The sequence below is a fragment of the Anomaloglossus baeobatrachus genome, chromosome 6 (assembly GCF_048569485.1).
Source record: "Anomaloglossus baeobatrachus isolate aAnoBae1 chromosome 6, aAnoBae1.hap1, whole genome shotgun sequence".
In the NCBI taxonomy this organism is placed as follows: Eukaryota; Metazoa; Chordata; class Amphibia; order Anura; family Aromobatidae; genus Anomaloglossus; species Anomaloglossus baeobatrachus.
In genome coordinates, this window is record NC_134358.1 from 227,984,116 (window position 1) to 228,001,304 (window position 17,189).

The 17,189-nt window shown below is 40.4% G+C and overlaps 1 protein-coding gene across 5 annotated transcripts; it reads right to left on the bottom strand.

The window, feature by feature from the left end:
* Window positions 1-3,872: 3,872 nt before the first annotated feature.
* On the bottom strand, window positions 3,873-16,399 carry RBM24 (RNA binding motif protein 24). 5 transcript variants are annotated; one of them, XR_012724306.1, is made up of 6 exons: window positions 15,867-16,397; window positions 14,114-14,237; window positions 13,976-14,030; window positions 13,793-13,886; window positions 13,464-13,574; window positions 5,846-5,934 (listed from the first exon to the last, which is right to left on the bottom strand). XR_012724306.1 is itself a non-coding variant. In XM_075314723.1 (4 exons), exons 1-4 carry the CDS (start codon window positions 16,032-16,034, stop codon window positions 5,589-5,591), a joined length of 693 nt encoding a protein of 230 aa, XP_075170838.1. In that variant the 5' UTR covers window positions 16,035-16,399; the 3' UTR covers window positions 3,873-5,588. The 5 variants fall into 5 exon arrangements, 2 of the variants coding, with proteins under 2 accessions (XP_075170838.1, XP_075170839.1); XR_012724305.1 differs by lacking the exon at window positions 13,793-13,886 and adding an exon at window positions 6,606-6,688 and having other exon boundaries at window positions 5,854-5,934; window positions 15,867-16,398; XR_012724304.1 differs by lacking the exon at window positions 13,793-13,886 and having other exon boundaries at window positions 15,867-16,398.
* Window positions 16,400-17,189: the final 790 nt, after the last annotated feature.

A 17,189-nucleotide genomic window follows, 5' to 3' on the forward strand; every position in this document is an offset into this window, starting at 1 on the left:
TAGTAATGATATTGCATATTTAATTACAGCAGCATAAACCATTTTTAAATTTTCCTTTTATGCTTAAGCTAAAGATGCTAAATATGCATCAGCCATATTTTACCCTAGAATCTCAAGCATACCCATATATGCTTACGATATAGTTGTATTAACCACTACTATATTAAGAGGTTATAATACTAGTGTGCAGGAGGCCTAAAGCTTCCATTTGGACCGACATGCATATACCATAATGTTCCCTTTAAGTACAGGAGAGTGGTGGATGTAATGTACAGAAATCTCAGATGATATTTTGTAAAGCTGCAATGTCTATTACAAAGAAAAGCTTTTAAAGAATTATAACAAAAAGGGAAGGCCTGAAGCCAAAACACTGCTTTCCATCGACAATACCGGCTGTTCCACAGTTCATTCATTAAATATCATCCATTAAATGCTGTCCTGACAATAGAACATGCTCCTATGTCAAATTCAAGTCTATAAAGCTACAATTCATTACACCCCGAAAAGGCTGTCAGGTATTCACATGTGGAATTATGGAGACCCTGACAAGCATTACAGCAAGTACAAATATAATGAGACAAATCCAAAGAGCACGTTACAGGGGCAGTGTCATCGCTGGCTGACAAAGTAGGAATAGAATGTTCTCAGTACAGTATATGGAGACACGCCAAGATGAAATTGCATCTTGTAACCTCGGTGATAATGAAACATTAGCACATTACAGGAGCAGAGCAGTGACCATGATAAATGCCACTTAAAGTATCTTCTGTCCAAGATTTTGTTTACTGCCAGTCTCCACAAATAGTAACTTCTTTATAGATCGTGCCATATTTAGCAATCATTAAAAGAAGTTATCCCAGACTTATTACTTTTGTGCCTGGGGCTAAGAACTAACAGAGGTAGTTGCCAACTACCTGCCTCTTTTGTAGAGGGAAGATCTTCAACATATCGGCTGGCGATTCTGCCACTTCAATTCACCACTCTTAAAAACAGAGCAGATATTCCAGGCTGCTCAATCAACAGGGTATTCAATAAGACATCTTGCTGCCCACAGTTAAGGAGTGGGGAGCTGGCTGTCAATGGGCAAAAACAAGCAGTTAGAGTAGGGCGAAAGAGAAGACCCTGCTCTGTCAACTTGGCTTCAGCAAAAGCCACACAACTAGTACATGGCAGAATAGGCAGTTTTTATAAAGGGGATGAATGACATTTAGAGAGTGTGTGACTAAGAATTACTACAAATACATGTATAGTCAGAACTCATAGTGCCAACAGAATAGTCAGTTCCTTTTCTACTGCTGTCCATCACAGGCAGGCCTTATTCCCTCAACTATATAGCTGGTAGTATGGCAGTAATTCCTGGCCCAACTGATCTCAACTAACAGCTTATATCATATTATCTGTCTATATTATAAAAACCATTACTTTGAGTTAAAGGTCTGTGGTGAGGCTGGGCATTGAGGGCCATAAAACATGTGCGGTGCAGCTGGATACATTTTTCCAATTCAAGATTAAAAATTAGGCCTTCTTTGTTCTATAGGTAAAGTAACAATAGGTTCTCACACTTTGATATAGGCTTCATAAACGCAAATGGTACAGATTTATCAATACTGTCTAAGTTTAGAACCTTCACAGACTAGGCAGTTTAAAACTTACGGAGTTTATCAAACTGCATTAACCACCATGCTAAATCTGGTGCAATTTAAGATGGTCTACATTTACACCACTTTGTTGGCTTAGCTTAAGGAAGAATTGTGTACTACAATTCAGGCAAGTCATGTTTAATCTTAAGCAATATTCCCTTTTCCATTAAGCCATGTCCCTTTTCCCCAAGGCACACTTAAGGTATGCATTTCCATTTTAAGAGGTCACACCCCTTGGTGATCAGCCATGTCCTTGTGTCAGACAAGATGCAGAAAAGCTCTAAAACAGTACAGTGCATGCCATGACCATTTTTTCCCCCATAAAATTACACTGCAATTCAGGTCCTCTTAGCTTCATAAACATCCACCAATGCTTTTTTTTCACCCCACCAAATCCTAAAAGGAACATGTAAATAGCTAAAATGTGCTTATCTGAAGAAAACAGAGAGGGGGGAAAGGGATTTGTTCAATAAGTCAGGAAGGGGCATAGCTCGAGGCATAAGGGAGCATAGCTCAAGATGCACCAACATTTCTGGTATAAAGTATGCCAAATTTGAGTCTTCAAGCAGCATGAGTCAGGGTGATCTACAGGGTGGGCCATTTATATGGATACACCTAAATAAAATGGGAATGGTTGGTAATATCAAACTTCTTGTTTGTAGCTCATTAGTATATGGGGGGGAGGGGGGGGACTTTTCAAGATGGGTGGTGACCATTTAAGTCGGCCATTTTGGATTCAACTTTTTACCAATGGTAAGACTGTCATGTAACAAACTTATTGAGAATTTCACAAGAATAACAATAGTGTGCTTGGTTTTAACGTGCATCACCACATTATGTGTGTCAGGTCCAAGCATTCCTACATTAACAGTGTCCTAGAAAGTGGATTGTCATTGTGGGCCAGTTGAATGGCCACCAAGGTCTCCTGATCTAAACCCCTCATTTTATCTTTGGGGTCATCTGAAGACAAAATTGTCTAGGCTGTGACGATACAAGATGTGCAGCATCTGAAACAGCAGAAACTGGGAGCCTGTGATAGCATTTCTTCTGCAGTGTTGCCATCAGTGTCAAGAGTGGGAGAAGATGGTTGCATTAACAATCCAACAGAATGGGCAGCACTTATAAAATTTGTTCAAAGTGGTCATACAAAATTGTAAATAAACTAATGAACGAATAAAGTTACGTTAAAACCAAGCACACCATTGTTTTTCTTGTTAAAGTCTCAATAAGTTTGATGTGTTACATGACCATCAAACTATTGGTGAAAAAGTTGGATGGCCGCCATGGTCACCACCCATCTTGAGAAGTTTCCCCCCTCCCATATACTAATGAGCCACAAACAGGAAGTTTATATCACCAACCATTCCCATTTTAGGTGTACCCAGATAAATGGCCCACTCTGTATGGTCTAAAAATGAGCCACTTCTATAGTAAATCTGCTGTAGCATATTCAGAAACTGCATCCAAACTAAACACCACAAGGCTATTAACTTTCAGGATGTGTAAATAAAGCTTTAAGCCATTTGCAGGACAAGAGGGTGAAGTGGAAGAATAGAAGAAGGCCACACATGCTAGTGCAAGATTGTGAAGATAATAAGAAGCTTGAATGTGACCAATGCAGGGTTGTTTTCATAAACATTAGAAGCCGATAGCATGCATCTGCTATAACACTACGAATGTACTTTTAATGACAGATTTAAAAAAAAAAAAAAAAAGCTAAAGTACTACCTAAAGTTTTGGGTATAATCATTTTCAATCCATATAGGTAAATACAGTACCTTATGCATGTTGTGGGTCCATACTATGCATTCAGAGGAGCCACATGGTGGACAGATTGAATGAGTTTTACTACACATTAACATTTCGGTGTGCATGAACTATATGGTTGGTGCTGCATATTATTAGAAGTCCATAGGAATATACAGGTAAAATATATCTTTGTACCGTGTTAGCAAGTAGAGATAGAAAAATTGGTTAAAATGGAGACCTGAGTAGTCTCGAAAGCTTGCTATTATTACCATTATTATTACCATCTTTTCAGTTAGCCATTAAAAAAAAAAAAGAAAGGTATCAACCACTGAGGACTTCAGTTCTTTTAACCAATTGTTTAGGAATATACAGTCACACAAGTAGCGCCAACCTAAAGGCCCAAACTACTTTATTTCTAAATCTTGGCGCTTGTACACATTAGAATAGAGTACATAGATTTGCAACAAGAAAAAAAAATGCCAATGCAATAAGATATTTTTATTGTACTTTTATACAAGTGAAATTAATAGGTCTTAATTGTTATAAAGTAACATGTCGAATAAATAATATGCTTGAAGATTCTTGTCTACAATTACGTAACACTGGCTAGTATTCTGAATACTTAAAAAGAAATCCAGTGACATTTACACAAAATGTCCATAAAATTGATGCTGTCTTTTCTTCCCTTGTATGAAATTGTTCAAGTATAAAAACCCAATACAGTGTAAAATATTCATATCTAAGTTGAGAATAAAAATTGCCAAGTATTGCAGTTTAACAAGTCTTCATATAAAGCAGCACTTTTTTCTTCTAGTAAAGAAAGGAGAAAAAAAAATATCCTACATACAAATGAAATGTATAATATACTGCTTAGAGGATTAAAGAAAGGGAGGAAAAGAAATGAGCATAAGTCTACAACTGTCATGTAAAATCCTAAAGTGTTAAGGTAGGGATAGTATTACACAGTGCACATTCAGAATTAAATAAATCCAAGTCAACATTTCAGTTGAATAGATTAATATTTACTACATCTAAACTTACTTAAATAATTTATACCATGAGATGAATACATCATTTCTCGGAGGCATCTAAAGTTCCCTTCTTTAGAGCGCACCCTAGTAAAACTTTCAAAATAAATAAATAGTTTTCTTTCAATAAACATTACAGTTAAGGCACAGTACAAATAGGTGGAATTAACCCTTAAAGAATTCCGAAGAATAAAGTTGTACAAACTTACTGATAAATACTTTTTTTTACTTAAATACTTTCAGTAGTCCCTTACCATCCATAAGGGACCCTGTATTTTATTTGCATATATTATAAAAAAAAAAAAAAATAAAAAAAATAATTCTTAAAAGGGTTAACCTTTGCAAGTATCTTCCTGTTTTTTTTAATTCACAAGCTATGAAGAGGTGTAATAAAATAGAAAACTGGTAGTAAGGGGGCTGATCCCATTTCAGAATCAGAATAGCTGACACCAGCAGTTAAGTTTCCCAAAAGCGAAACAGGATGGGGAGAGGGATTAGAATGTGACAAGCTCATCAAATAAGCACAAGTGATGTGTTCTCTCCAGAACGGTCTGTGTTATTGATTGTCTGTACAGCTGTTTCACCCGTTAATTCCACATCACTAGCTCCATAGTTCCACTTATATAGAGGACAGTTGAGATAATAGCTTTGCTTCCTACCATGTGACCAAGTAGGCCATGCGCCTCCATCACATTGATGCCAACCACATGTCTCACCAATGCAATCGGTCAGTGTTAGAATATATTACAGCTTGTGCTTTGAACATTTTACTTTGTACAAGCTACATATTGCTGTTTGACATTTCCCTGGATTAAATACATTGTAAAAGAAGAGCGGAAGGAAAAAAAAAAAAAAAAAAAAAAAAAAAATCAGTAAAAGGCAGTTTCTATCCATGATTCAAAAATAAAATTCTGTAGTTTATGGATTGTGACTTCAATGGAAAAAAAAAAAAAAAAAAAAAAGTTTCTGAATATGCCCGAAACACACCTTGCTTCTCCTAATGCAACTTGGATGCCTACTACAAAGAGAAGTTGGAATCTTTCTGTCCAAAAGCAGTTTGTTTCTCCTTAAAGCCATTTAGTCTAATTTAATATGGTCTTATCTATAGAAACTGGAAGTCAGAAATCAAGAAAAATAGATATGATGGAGAATTTCTTCAAAAGTCTAAGTGCTACTGCAAGCGGTCAGCCTGCAGCTGTTGTGGTTGGTACTGACCGAAAGCGGCAGCTGCTGCTGCAGCAGTTCCTGGGGCTGCAGCAGTGAGTGGCTGCTGAACTGCATAGCCATAACCTGCAGTGGTAACGTATCCTGTTGCAGCTGGGGAAGCTGCGTATGGGTATTGCTCGTAGGCGGCAGCAGCAGCGGCGGCGGCAGCAGAGTACTGAGCGTAGGCGGCTCCAGTGTAGTCGATATATGGACTTGTAGAGGCAGCAGCAGTAGCAGCTGTTTGTTGGACATGTGGGATTACAACTCCTGGTTGCACAAAGGCATGAGGGTAGACGTAATGTGCAGGAATCCTATAATAAAACAAACAAAGAAGCAAAGTAAACATTGAGTAAAGAAAGAGCAATGAGGACTGAAAGATTGCAAGTTAACCCATGTGTCCATTAACGATCACATATCAAAAATTTAGTGGTTATTATGTGTATAGGGTTGCCACAATAGAAAATGCATTATAAGAAAAAAAAAAAAAAAAAATAAAATTAAAAATATCAAAAAACGGGAAGTGGGAACATTTGAAAATATTTAAATTTTCTTCAAGACGTTTCACTACTTAAACCTGATATTTCAAAAGTTTTGAAATTTATTAAAGGAAAAAAGTCAGAACTGGTTATTTTCATATCATAAAGATTTGGGTTTTTTTATGATGCTTTTCATATATTATGAACCAACATCTATTTACTGAAAAATTATCGTGGCAACCCTACAAGTACTCTGCAGACTCAGCACACATTAATCTCTGCAACCTTAGTCACCCTTTAAAATCTCTTTGAAAAACAATGCAGGCGACAAAAGAACTGAAGTGGTGGAATACACAGCAGAGTCACACATTCAAGACAGTGCAGAAAACTTGTCCAATGCGCAGTGTTGAAGCTTTTCAGATGCTATGTCACACTCCATAGCATGAGATCTCAAATGTGTGCATCACACTATTATGAAGGATGAAAAGGCAAACTGGTGTAAATACCCGTGAACTAAACTTCCAGTTTCGAGTCAGCTGGTTTACTTCTCAGCCAGACAAATAAGAAAAAGTAAATGATCTAAAGAAACCTAGGGTTAGACAAAAACACCCATGTAGTTCAATACATTGATAACTGGTAACATCATTAAATCGCTGACAACTCAAACAAAGCACATGGAGCTCAAAACTCATTCTATGCAAATTACTGAATGGCATTTACCCTAAGCCAGTGCCCCCTATATCTCTGATAGTTACAAAAACTTGCTTAGGAAAGGCAAAAAAAAAAAATATAAAAGATTCATAGTCATTTTTTTTTTTGACAGCGATTTTCTATAGAGAAAGGTGTCAAAAACAAAAAACACAACAACCAAAACACACAAGCGTAATAGGGATCAGTCTAGTCACACAAGCCACATGGACTTCAGATGGCTTTTAAAAACATGTGCCAGGTGTTTCAGAGTAAAAAGATACCTGGTGGAAATGACAGTTGATTTTTGTTACATGCCATACTGGTTCAGAGAGAATGAATCAGCTGTTGGGCTCACTTCCAAAAAGGAAGCCACTGAAGTTTTTTTTACATAGCCTTCCTTTTTCAGGAACCACCACATGTATATAGCCTCACTGAACAGACTGACCTTTGTATTGAAGCATCTAATAAGCCTGTGCAAATGTCATTGTGAAAGGTGTGACCACCTATAATGAATGGTGGAATCCAGTTTTATCACCCATTTGGTTCTGTTTACATGTCCAGTTTGTCATGCTTTGGAATAGATCCAGAATAAAACGAAAAACCTCCACCACAGAACAGATCCAGGTAGGGTTTTTTTTTGTTTTAATTAAAATAAAAAAAAATTAAATAAAAGAAGTGGAAAAAAAAAAAAAAAAAAAAAAAAAAAAAAAGGGGCCATGAAAACTCTCCATGTTTGATTTGGTAGTTAAAGTCCATCATGCAGAGAACCAATGTACATTTATTTTTTTTTTTACAAAAGTGTAAATAAAAAGATTTTAGAAACTCCAAAAAGTTGCATTCTTTTGGCAGCTACAACCCTGAAAAATACTGTATGCAATTAGAACCCACACATTTTGACCAAGTTACAGATCTCAGAAAACACCAATGCAAGCAAATTTTTTCATATCTCCATAAATCACACTGACCTGGAGAATCATGTTTCCAGATTTTGCCAACCCAAACACTATGTAAAAACAACCCCCCCACCCAAAAAAAAAAAAAAAACAACAAAAAAAACTCAAAATTGTGGAATCCCTCGTCACCCCTGCAATTTTTCTTCTTCTTAGGCCTCTTTCACACGTTCGTGATAAACCACGCACGTTTTTCATGGACGTGTCAGGAGGTGCGTTTTGCCCTCCGTGAGCAATGTTTATGGCCTACGTGTGTTATCCATGAAAACACACGGAGAACAGGAACTTTATGCTCACCTGTCCCTGGCATCGCTGTCCGTGGTGCTGATCTTCGGTCCTGCCGACCCCCCGCTGCTGCAGCTTCCAGCCGCAGTGAAGTGAATATTCAATGAGCGGCGGTCGGAAGCAAGTAACAGCAGCGGCAGAGATAGGAGGGCTGGAGAAAGGGAGTAAAGTTTTTTTAAATTTTCTCAAACACGTGTTTTCTCCGGCGCGTGTCACACGGAACACGTCCATGAGGTCTGTTTGCGTTCCGTGTGACACCCATGATGCTGGAGAAAAACGGACGACATGTTGACGTGTGGAGCACATGGACACACATATGCTCCACACATACACGGTCCATGGCAGAACACGCACGTAAGCGCAGACCCATTGATTTTAATGGGTCTACGTGTGCCCGTGTCTCCGGTATGTGAGGAAAAGGACCAAACACGTACCGGAGACAAGGACGTGTGAAGGAGGCCTAACGCACACTTATTGGTTTTCCCAAATTACCCATTATGGTAAAAAGTAAAGCAGTTATGGCTCTTTAAAAAGGGGATTGGGGGGAGAGAAATAGGGGCAACATTTTTAAGAGCCCAGTCAGGAAGAGGTTAAAAGGTGAACTTGACAGCAGATATAGCCACAGGCAGCATGTATCAGGCAGTAGCTCTAGGATTTCAACCTGGTATATTTGACTTTGAAATGCTGCAAAAAAAAAAAAAAAAAAAAAAAAAAAAAAAAAAACACACACACACCACACAACCCAGTCCACTGTGAAGGTGAAAGAATTTTTTTTTTTAAATTTTTTTTTAACAAGGATTGTATTCTATTTTACAGCTAGTATGAAAAACAAAAGATGATTAGAATACAAATATTGAAACAAAACCTTGCCTATAAATTCAAAAATGAAGATCTCAATGTATACAAGCAGATTATGGTGGATTATAAAAAGTCACACTGAACTAATGAGAACACAACCAGAGACGGCATCATGAACATTACAGTATGAATCCAAATATGCCTTTAATTACAATAACGTTTTAAACGCACAATGTCTAATAGTAGTTTCCTTTTATAATGCATTTTGGATGAATTAAGAAATTATATAAATCTCTCTGGTGCCTTGGCAACAATTTGTCTCTGGACATTTTAAAGTTTTGAACAATTATTAATAGGTGAATGAACAGCAGAACTTTCTGGTAACTCACTGAATGTTAAAGAGAACCTGTCACCAGGACAAAAGTGGTCAGTTTTTGCACAGAACTTAGGGTTGCTGCTTCTTTGGAGTTTTCAGGTTGGTTGTTTTTTTCCCCCCTCCTTTAAATCTGTCATACGGTTCCAGAGATATGGGACAATTTTTGTTTTTTCCCCCCTAATGAAGGGGGTGTGGCACACATGGTAATTATACAAGGTGGCCTAAAGACGTGTCGCAGAGAATCAAGCAACAATGCCCTCCTGGTGAAAACCGTAACAATGTGAAAAATAAAACAGAACCATATATAAATTAAAACGCACAAAAAAAAAAAAAAAAAAAAAAATTTATATGTAATATACCATAATATATTAATAGAACACTCGAGAGTATTAGCAACAGAATAATAAGGAGGGCAGAGAAGAGGAAAAAAAAAAACTGCCCATTTTTGATCTGGCAACAGGTTTTCAAATTTTACTTTGCAGCTTATAAAATGAGGTGACAGTTGTAATAACTAGATGCCGGAGATAAAAGAATCTAGATAGACTAATTGGCCGTCCAATTAACTTACTTGGGTTATGTTCAGCTTATAGTCAATATCTGATATTGATCAGAGATGTGTGGCAATAAGGATGCAGTAATTGGCAGTTGCGGATTGTGCAGGGGACCCGGTTACGCAGGATCACCAGGTACTATATCACATAAGGCTATGTGCGCACAGTGCCTTTTTCGCGGCGTTTTTTGCCTCAAAACTGCAGGACTTTGCTTCCCCAGCAAAGTCTATGAGTTTTCATTTTTGCTGTCCGCACACATCTGTTTTTTTTTACCTGCGTTTTTTTTTTTTTTTTTAACTCAAAAAGTGTATGACCAGTCAGTCAATCTATGCATTTTGGTTCACATTACTGCTGTATAGACTATACACTGATAACTATGAAGTGCTGGTTGCAAATTTTGATCAGTTTTATATTTCAAATAGCAGTAATGCTTTTTAAAATCCACATAACATTGCACACTCAGAGTGGAGCTGTATTTGCCATAACCATGTGATTTTAATGAAGTCTATTATTTATTTATTTTTTTTAATGTAGAAAACTTCTCCAATACTAAAAGCGTGTTGCCATGTTGATCTGCGTTACTACAGTTTGTCTGGGATTTCTTTTTTTTGTAAATATTAACTTAATGAGGCAGCACTGTGAGAACTGCGTGCAGATACTGCAAGTTAAGCTGGCAAACAAAGCTAGTGTTGCCATGCCCCGTACAGTAATGTACCTGAAACTTAGAACTGTTCCAACGCTCACATCCCATAAGTATTATTCTCAGTAAAGAGGCCAATTACAGCGTTATCTTTACACTATGCACTTTAGGGATGTCCTACATATTTCACCTAACTTCCATTCCAAGAAGATTGACAGGAGAGGCTGCATTAGGGCTATTTTTGAACTGACACATGAGAAGGGGCTGGCAGTGAAAAATGTCTTTATATGGCCAAAGTGAACATTGACCCATCGTGAAGGTCAAGCATGTAATTTAGATAAAGTTAGGAGGGCAGCAACATTGAATCAAACCAAAAGCCTGTATTAAAGAACAGAAAGGGCTTCTATAAGTTGTGTCAGGTTATAAAAGCACAAGTTATTTTCTCTAGGCAGAGGTTCAAAAATAAAAATATTCAAGTAGTGTATCACAAGAATTGATATAGTTGAGAATTTTTTTTTTCCCCCACAAACAAGACTCATGACATTTCAGTGTGGCTTTAATTACAACACAAAATAGGTTTAAGAGGAGTATGGTCAGAAACCGTAAGATATCAAACACTTGGTTAAAATTGCAGTCCTACACCAACATGACTCCTCCGTTAAGATATTATTAGATCATTCGACCAAACGTTTGTCTTTTGCAAACATCTTTGACGCAATAAACATCAATTCTCAAACTGAAATCTAGTACTGCAGATTAAAGAGCATCAAGCCAATAGTAAAAAATGTCCACGCCAAAAGAAGTGCCATGTAAACTGCATTTGGAATATCAATTATACAACATACGTTTGTTGCTCAAATGTAAAAAGTGCTACTAAAATTTGGAATTACAGATTAGCAGAATGGTTTGGAGCCATTGTAAAAGGGATAAAGATCTTACAACTATGGCAAAAATACATACACTACTCATAAACAGTTAGGGATATTTGGCTTTCAGGTGAAATGTATGTAAAGCTTAAAAAGTTCACACTACAGTGATATTTTATCATGAAAGTAGGGCATCATATTTCAAACAATTTATTGAAATGAAAGCCAGTAGTTGTGGGTATACCCCATAAAATTTCAATGTCTAAACTTGTCACGTGGTCTTGATCATCATTTCCAGCTTGACAACAACAGCTCATGAAGTTATTGTTTGTTGAAGCATGGTGCACATTTCCTGAAAGGCAGCCCCCAGATCACTGAGGTTCTGGGGTATAGCACTACAGGCCTCTACACAGCAAATCAGCTGATCTCATAGGATTCATGTTTGCAAAAAAACAAAAAAAAAAAAAAACAAAACAAAATGAAGGCCACTCCATTTGAGGTACCCTAGTCTACAGCAGCCAATCCCTAATGAAGCAACCTTGAGCTGGGGAACTGTTGTCAATGAAGATGAAATTAGGCCTGTGTTGTTCATGCAGTAGCACGTTGACAGGATTAATTCTGTTTTTCAAGTTGTAGAGGCTTGTCACTGTACCATTCACAAAGTGTAGGGTAGTTCTGAATTAACTAGACACATCATCTGCCCACACTAGCACTACCAACAAAGTCTCATCTGGTGACAACAGTGGCTGATGCATAGTGCAGTTCGAGGTTTCCAACATCATTGGTGACCATCATTTCTGCTCAGAGTGATTTGTCTTTTGGGTTCTTTTCCACGTGAGACTCACACGTTTCTCGCATTGCATTACCCGGGACGGCTTGCCTCTCTCACAACAGGAGCTGGTCAGCTGCATGTATTTCTAAGCTGCTGAAACGCTCCCGTCGGGAAAGAGGCAGGCCGTCCCGGGTACTGCAATGCAAGATATGCGAGAGTCTATCGTAAGTGGAAAAGAACCCTTCATCAGTGAACAGCACTGAGGCCCACCGGTCCCTCGTCCAGCGTAGATGCTCCCTGGTGGTGTGGTCAAGTATCCTTGCAGGTCAACTAGCATGCAGACCACACTGATGTAAACAGTTTCGAATGGTCTGACTGGACACTTGGGCGGCTCTCACCTCCCTTAAATTTGCCTGTAGTTGTGCAACATCCATCATTTGGTTCAGAAGGGCATTGTTCATAATGAAGTGGTGATCAGTGTTGGATGTGGCCAAAGGACATCCACTTCTATGTCCTTCTGTGACTCCTTCAGTCTCTGTTGCAACCTGCTGATAACACTAAGCTGTGTGGCCACTTACATCTGGGGACATACTGCTTAAAACCTCACAATGGCAAGGTACTGTTGATCAATTATTAGGCGTCATCTTGGTCTCACGATATCAAAATATAAACGACATGATGAGGACTATATAAATACCAATTCTAGTTGAATCCCAAAACGTATGGGGCGATTCATAGAGCAAAACACCTTTTGTGAATTTTGCCATTAAGCTCCTTGTTAGAGCATAAAGTACTGAAACGTTGAATAGTTGGGACATGTGCATTCAAAAGTTTATAGAAGGTCACATTAAGGTCAGCTGAAAAGGTTAAGAGTACATTTTAGGATCTTCCTGAAATTTCACCCGAAAGCCAAATATCCCTAACTTTTTGTGAGCAGTGTATATAAATAGAAAAATTACATTAGAAAGCCCAACGGAACAAATGGTTAATCAAAGAACAAAACGAAAAGGAAAACGCGTGGAACATGCAAGCTGAAAAAGTTCAATGAAACGTCACAGCAAAAAAAGGAAAAAAATAAAAATAAATAAAATATCAAATCACCACAATATATGGTTAAAAAGGAGCAACAAGCTGTAACTTTGAAGAAAGAGCCAAGAAGGGCCCTTTGCTCCCTGTAGCAAAGTCAACACTCCTCAACAAAATAAACACAAAAGTCAAGGCTCACTCCCCACCCCAAACAACGCAGTGTTCACTAGGATTTATAAAAAACAAAAAAACAAACAAAAAAAAAACAGTAAAAATAAAAAGAACACACAGTTTAGCTGTGAAAAACCACTTCATGGCTGTAATGGAAAAGGCACACAAAATCTAGGAGCTAATGTACACTAGAAAAAAATAAAATAAAAACCAACCAACATACATGCATCTTTAATCACCATTTAGCTTGTTTTCTGAGTCTACTGGTAACATAGATTAATTCCAAATAGAACTATTCCATCTCTTATCACCAAATCCTTGCCATCAGTTATCTTAACTGTAAACGACCCCTGTCAGATTAGAAAGAGATAGATCACATTGAGCAACAGTGGATATGATAGCTGTATACAAGGCTCCAACAGCTCCCCTCCTCTGGAAAAAGGGAAAAATAATCTACCTTCAAATATTTTGGGCCTTGGAAAGTGGGTGTGGGGGAGGGTTAGGTTATTTGAGAAAAATGGCAATATTACAGTTGACGGAACACTAATAAGTAGAGAACAGCTCTCACCTTGCAGTAACCTGTCAATAGTCAGCAGTGGGAGAGCACCGAAGGATATAGAGGAGTTGGGCTTCAGACTGAACTATGGCACCTTGATGGCTAGCTGCATATACAGATATATATGAGAAGCCACTTACTCAGCTCTACAGTTGTTACATTGTGATCTCATTTCATTAGGCATGTTAGACTTACCCAAAAGGCCTTTGTATAAGTGCAGGGTGAATTTGCTGGACCCCAAATGTAAAACCTGGAGGAAAGATAATTATTTTTTACAAATCTACAATTAGAAATTTCTTGCAGCTATATTGTAAATTCCAGACTAAAGCAAACCTGGCTGCATTATCCGGGGCTTGGCTCCCAGGTAGGCGAGATTCACATTGGCTTTTCTCCCATCAATAATAGGATTGGGGTCTTTACAGGCTCTTTCTGCAGCAGCTCTGTCAGCCATTGTAACCTGGAACAAAGACAAAAAGAATACGTAAACAAGTAGCTAACGTGGCCCTGCTGACACTGTCCCAAAAATGGCATGTCCGTCCTTCTTACCTACTTATAGCTCTTGCCAAGCACTAGGCCTAAGAAATGACACTGACAAAAGCGGTAATCTAATTAGCCGGCAGTCCCACACTAACTCAGCCCATGTGATCATACCATATAATATTTATTTATTCACTTATATACTGCTATTAATTCCACAGCGCTTTAAATACATTAGCATTACCAAGCTTCATAGTTAAATACTACTATTAACTTTCTGGAATTGGATGTATGGCTGCCTGTAGGATTTGATCACAAGAACCTCACCTATTGACACTTCTGGATTCACAATATTTAGTTTTTGTTTCATGTTTTTTTATTATCATAAAAATCAATAGTACAGGGGAATATAAACTTTATAATATCTGAGATAACTGCTTCTTCCTCCTCTAAGAATAATCATTCTCAAATCACAGGTAAAAATCAGTCTTCAGTAAATACAGAATTTCTCCATTTCGGATATCAGCGATGACAAATGGTTCTCGTGAAACTCCATGGAGCCTCCAGCTCCTCCCTCCATGGTTAGAGAAGCACCAAGGTATCTTTCAATAATGGGGGGGGGGGGGGGTAGTGTGTCTACAATTAATACAGATCTGATCAATGTCTTGAGAGTGAAAGAACAGTCCAAAAAGAAGGAAGCAAACTTCTCTGATCAGATATATTAGTTTATTTTCAAGTGTAATATTCATTTATGAAACTAAAATTAAACAGTTACTCGAAGTATCAGAGAAAAATCAGCTACCAGACAAAAGGCCTTCATACACAGCCGACAGAACCAACCAAGTACCACCGGTGAGATCCAAACAACTTGTTGGCCCTGAGAGGATCCGAGCAAAACCAGCAGAAACCACCAGCAGTATAATGTCCATGGCCAGGTCAGTGCATGTCAATGGGATAAAAATAAATGGGGCTCATCGCCTATAAAACAGTGTAAGAGGTTATGCTGTGGAGTGATGATCGGGGTAAAGCATGTCACCATTATGGCTGGGAACCAGGTCAATGCACTGCAGCACACACATGTGGCACAGTCCAGGGGCCTGTATGGAGCCAGGACCTGTGTGTACACTCAGCAGAAGGCACATTGAGGCAGGGGCACAAGGCAGGAGTGCAGTGCCCAGGGGCACAAGGCAGGAGTGCAGTGCCCAGGGGCACAAGGCAGGGGTGCAGTGCCCAGGGGCACAAGGCAGGGGTGCAGTGCCCAGGGGCACAAGGCAGGGGTGCAGTGCCCAGGGGCACAAGGCAGGGGTGCAGTGCCCAGGGGCAGAGCCAGGGGTGCAGTGCCCAGGGGCAGAGCCAGGAGTGCAGTGCCCAGGGGCAGAGCCAGGAGTGCAGTGCCCAGGGGCAGAGCCAGGAGTGCAGTGCCCAGGGGCAGAGCCAGGAGTGCAGTGCCCAGGTGATCGCTGCCTGCTTGGGGTACTTTCCATATAGACAATGAGTTTCTGTTTGTCCTGAGGCTCTGACCCATCTGCTGTGCCCACATGACTACAGAGGAGCTCTGCCCTCAGGCCTGGGCTCTGCCAGCCCCTCCATCCTGGCACCGGGTACTTACAAAGCCGTAGCCTCTGGACTTGCCGGTCTGCCGGTCCGTGATGACCACCGCCTCCTCAATGTCTCCGAACACCTCGAAATACTTCCTGAGGCTGGAGTCCGTGGTGTGGTAGGGCAGCCCCCCGACGAAGATCTTGGTGTAGGTGGTATCTTTCTGGGTAGTGTGCATCTTGGGGATGCCGCCTTCCTGCTCCTCGTCTGCACACACCTGGTCTCAGGAGACGCTGAAACTCATGCACGGCAGACAGGTGACCGGCAAATCCCGCGGCGCCTACTGTGAGGTAGATACACGGACTGCCCCGCACGGCTCGGAGGTCCCGCACGGCTCGGAGGTCCCGCACTCCTCTGTGACCGCTCTCTGCAGCTGCAGACCCCGCTGTTACACGCCAGACTACCCCGCTCCCTGTTTGCTTTGCATTAAGAGCAACCGGCCGGGGTATAAGCTCCTCCCCCTGTGGTGGGCGGAGACAGCCTGTCCCGCCGCTGCCTATTGGTCGGCCGTGCACCTGCTGCTTGTGTCCCGGGCGGCAGCTGCCCACAACAGCTGGATGTGTGTGTGCGCCCTGCACCCGCTCTTTGTCTCCGGGGAGGGAGCGCGTGTGCGACCCGGGCAGCGTCACTCACCCTGGCTGGGGCACACAGTAATGCCGGCCACTAGGTACACAAACCCTCCCCCGTTTTATACTGGTGCAGTGGCACAGGCTCGGAGTGCCCCCTCCGGGCCATAAGTGTCGTGTTACCGCGCACTCTGTGCCCCTGACTGGACGGTGGATAGAAAAGTACCTCAGCGAGCGAAAGCGAAACTTCAAGTGTTCCCTGACAATAACTAGAAGTGCCGCCAGGGGGCGCCTCACCCCGCACGGTGCATCTGAGGCGTTCATGTACACACTGAGCAGTCACATGTGGTGGTGGCCCTAGGGGTTTATTCTGGGGTTGGTGGTTAGAAGCTCTGTATTTTCCACACACACATATATATATATATATATGTAGTGGGTGGGCCTACCCCCTACTAGTTTAGCATAGTTACCCGGCATTGTGATTATTAAAAGTGTTGAATTTTATATTGTTATGTGCTGTGTTAGGGCACCCCCTAGTGGCCGGGTGGGACGGCTGTTGCCACCGGGGAGGAGGAGTCGGCCGGATATCTAGGCAAGGTCTGAATGTGTGTGGGGAGTGAGGATCCGGGTCAGCGGAGTGTGAACATCTGGAGCGGCAAGTGCGATTGTGTGAGCGGAACATCGGGGGACACCTGGGATAAGGAGGTGGACGCAACCTCAAAGCCTATTCTGCCGGTGTGGGTCCAGTGTATGCTTGGCTGAAGAGT

Coding starts and splice junctions, on each gene's coding strand:
- RBM24 (XM_075314723.1), bottom strand. CDS start 16,034: ATGCACACTACCCAGAAAGATACCACCTACACCAAGATCTTCGTCGGG. Junction 14,238..15,866: donor AGTCCAGAGGCTACGGCTTT/GTAAGTACCCGG, acceptor TCTTTGTTCCAG/GTTACAATGGCTGACAGAGC. Junction 5,935..13,975: donor CTTATACAAAGGCCTTTTGG/GTAAGTCTAACA, acceptor GTTTTATTATAG/GATTCCTGCACATTACGTCT.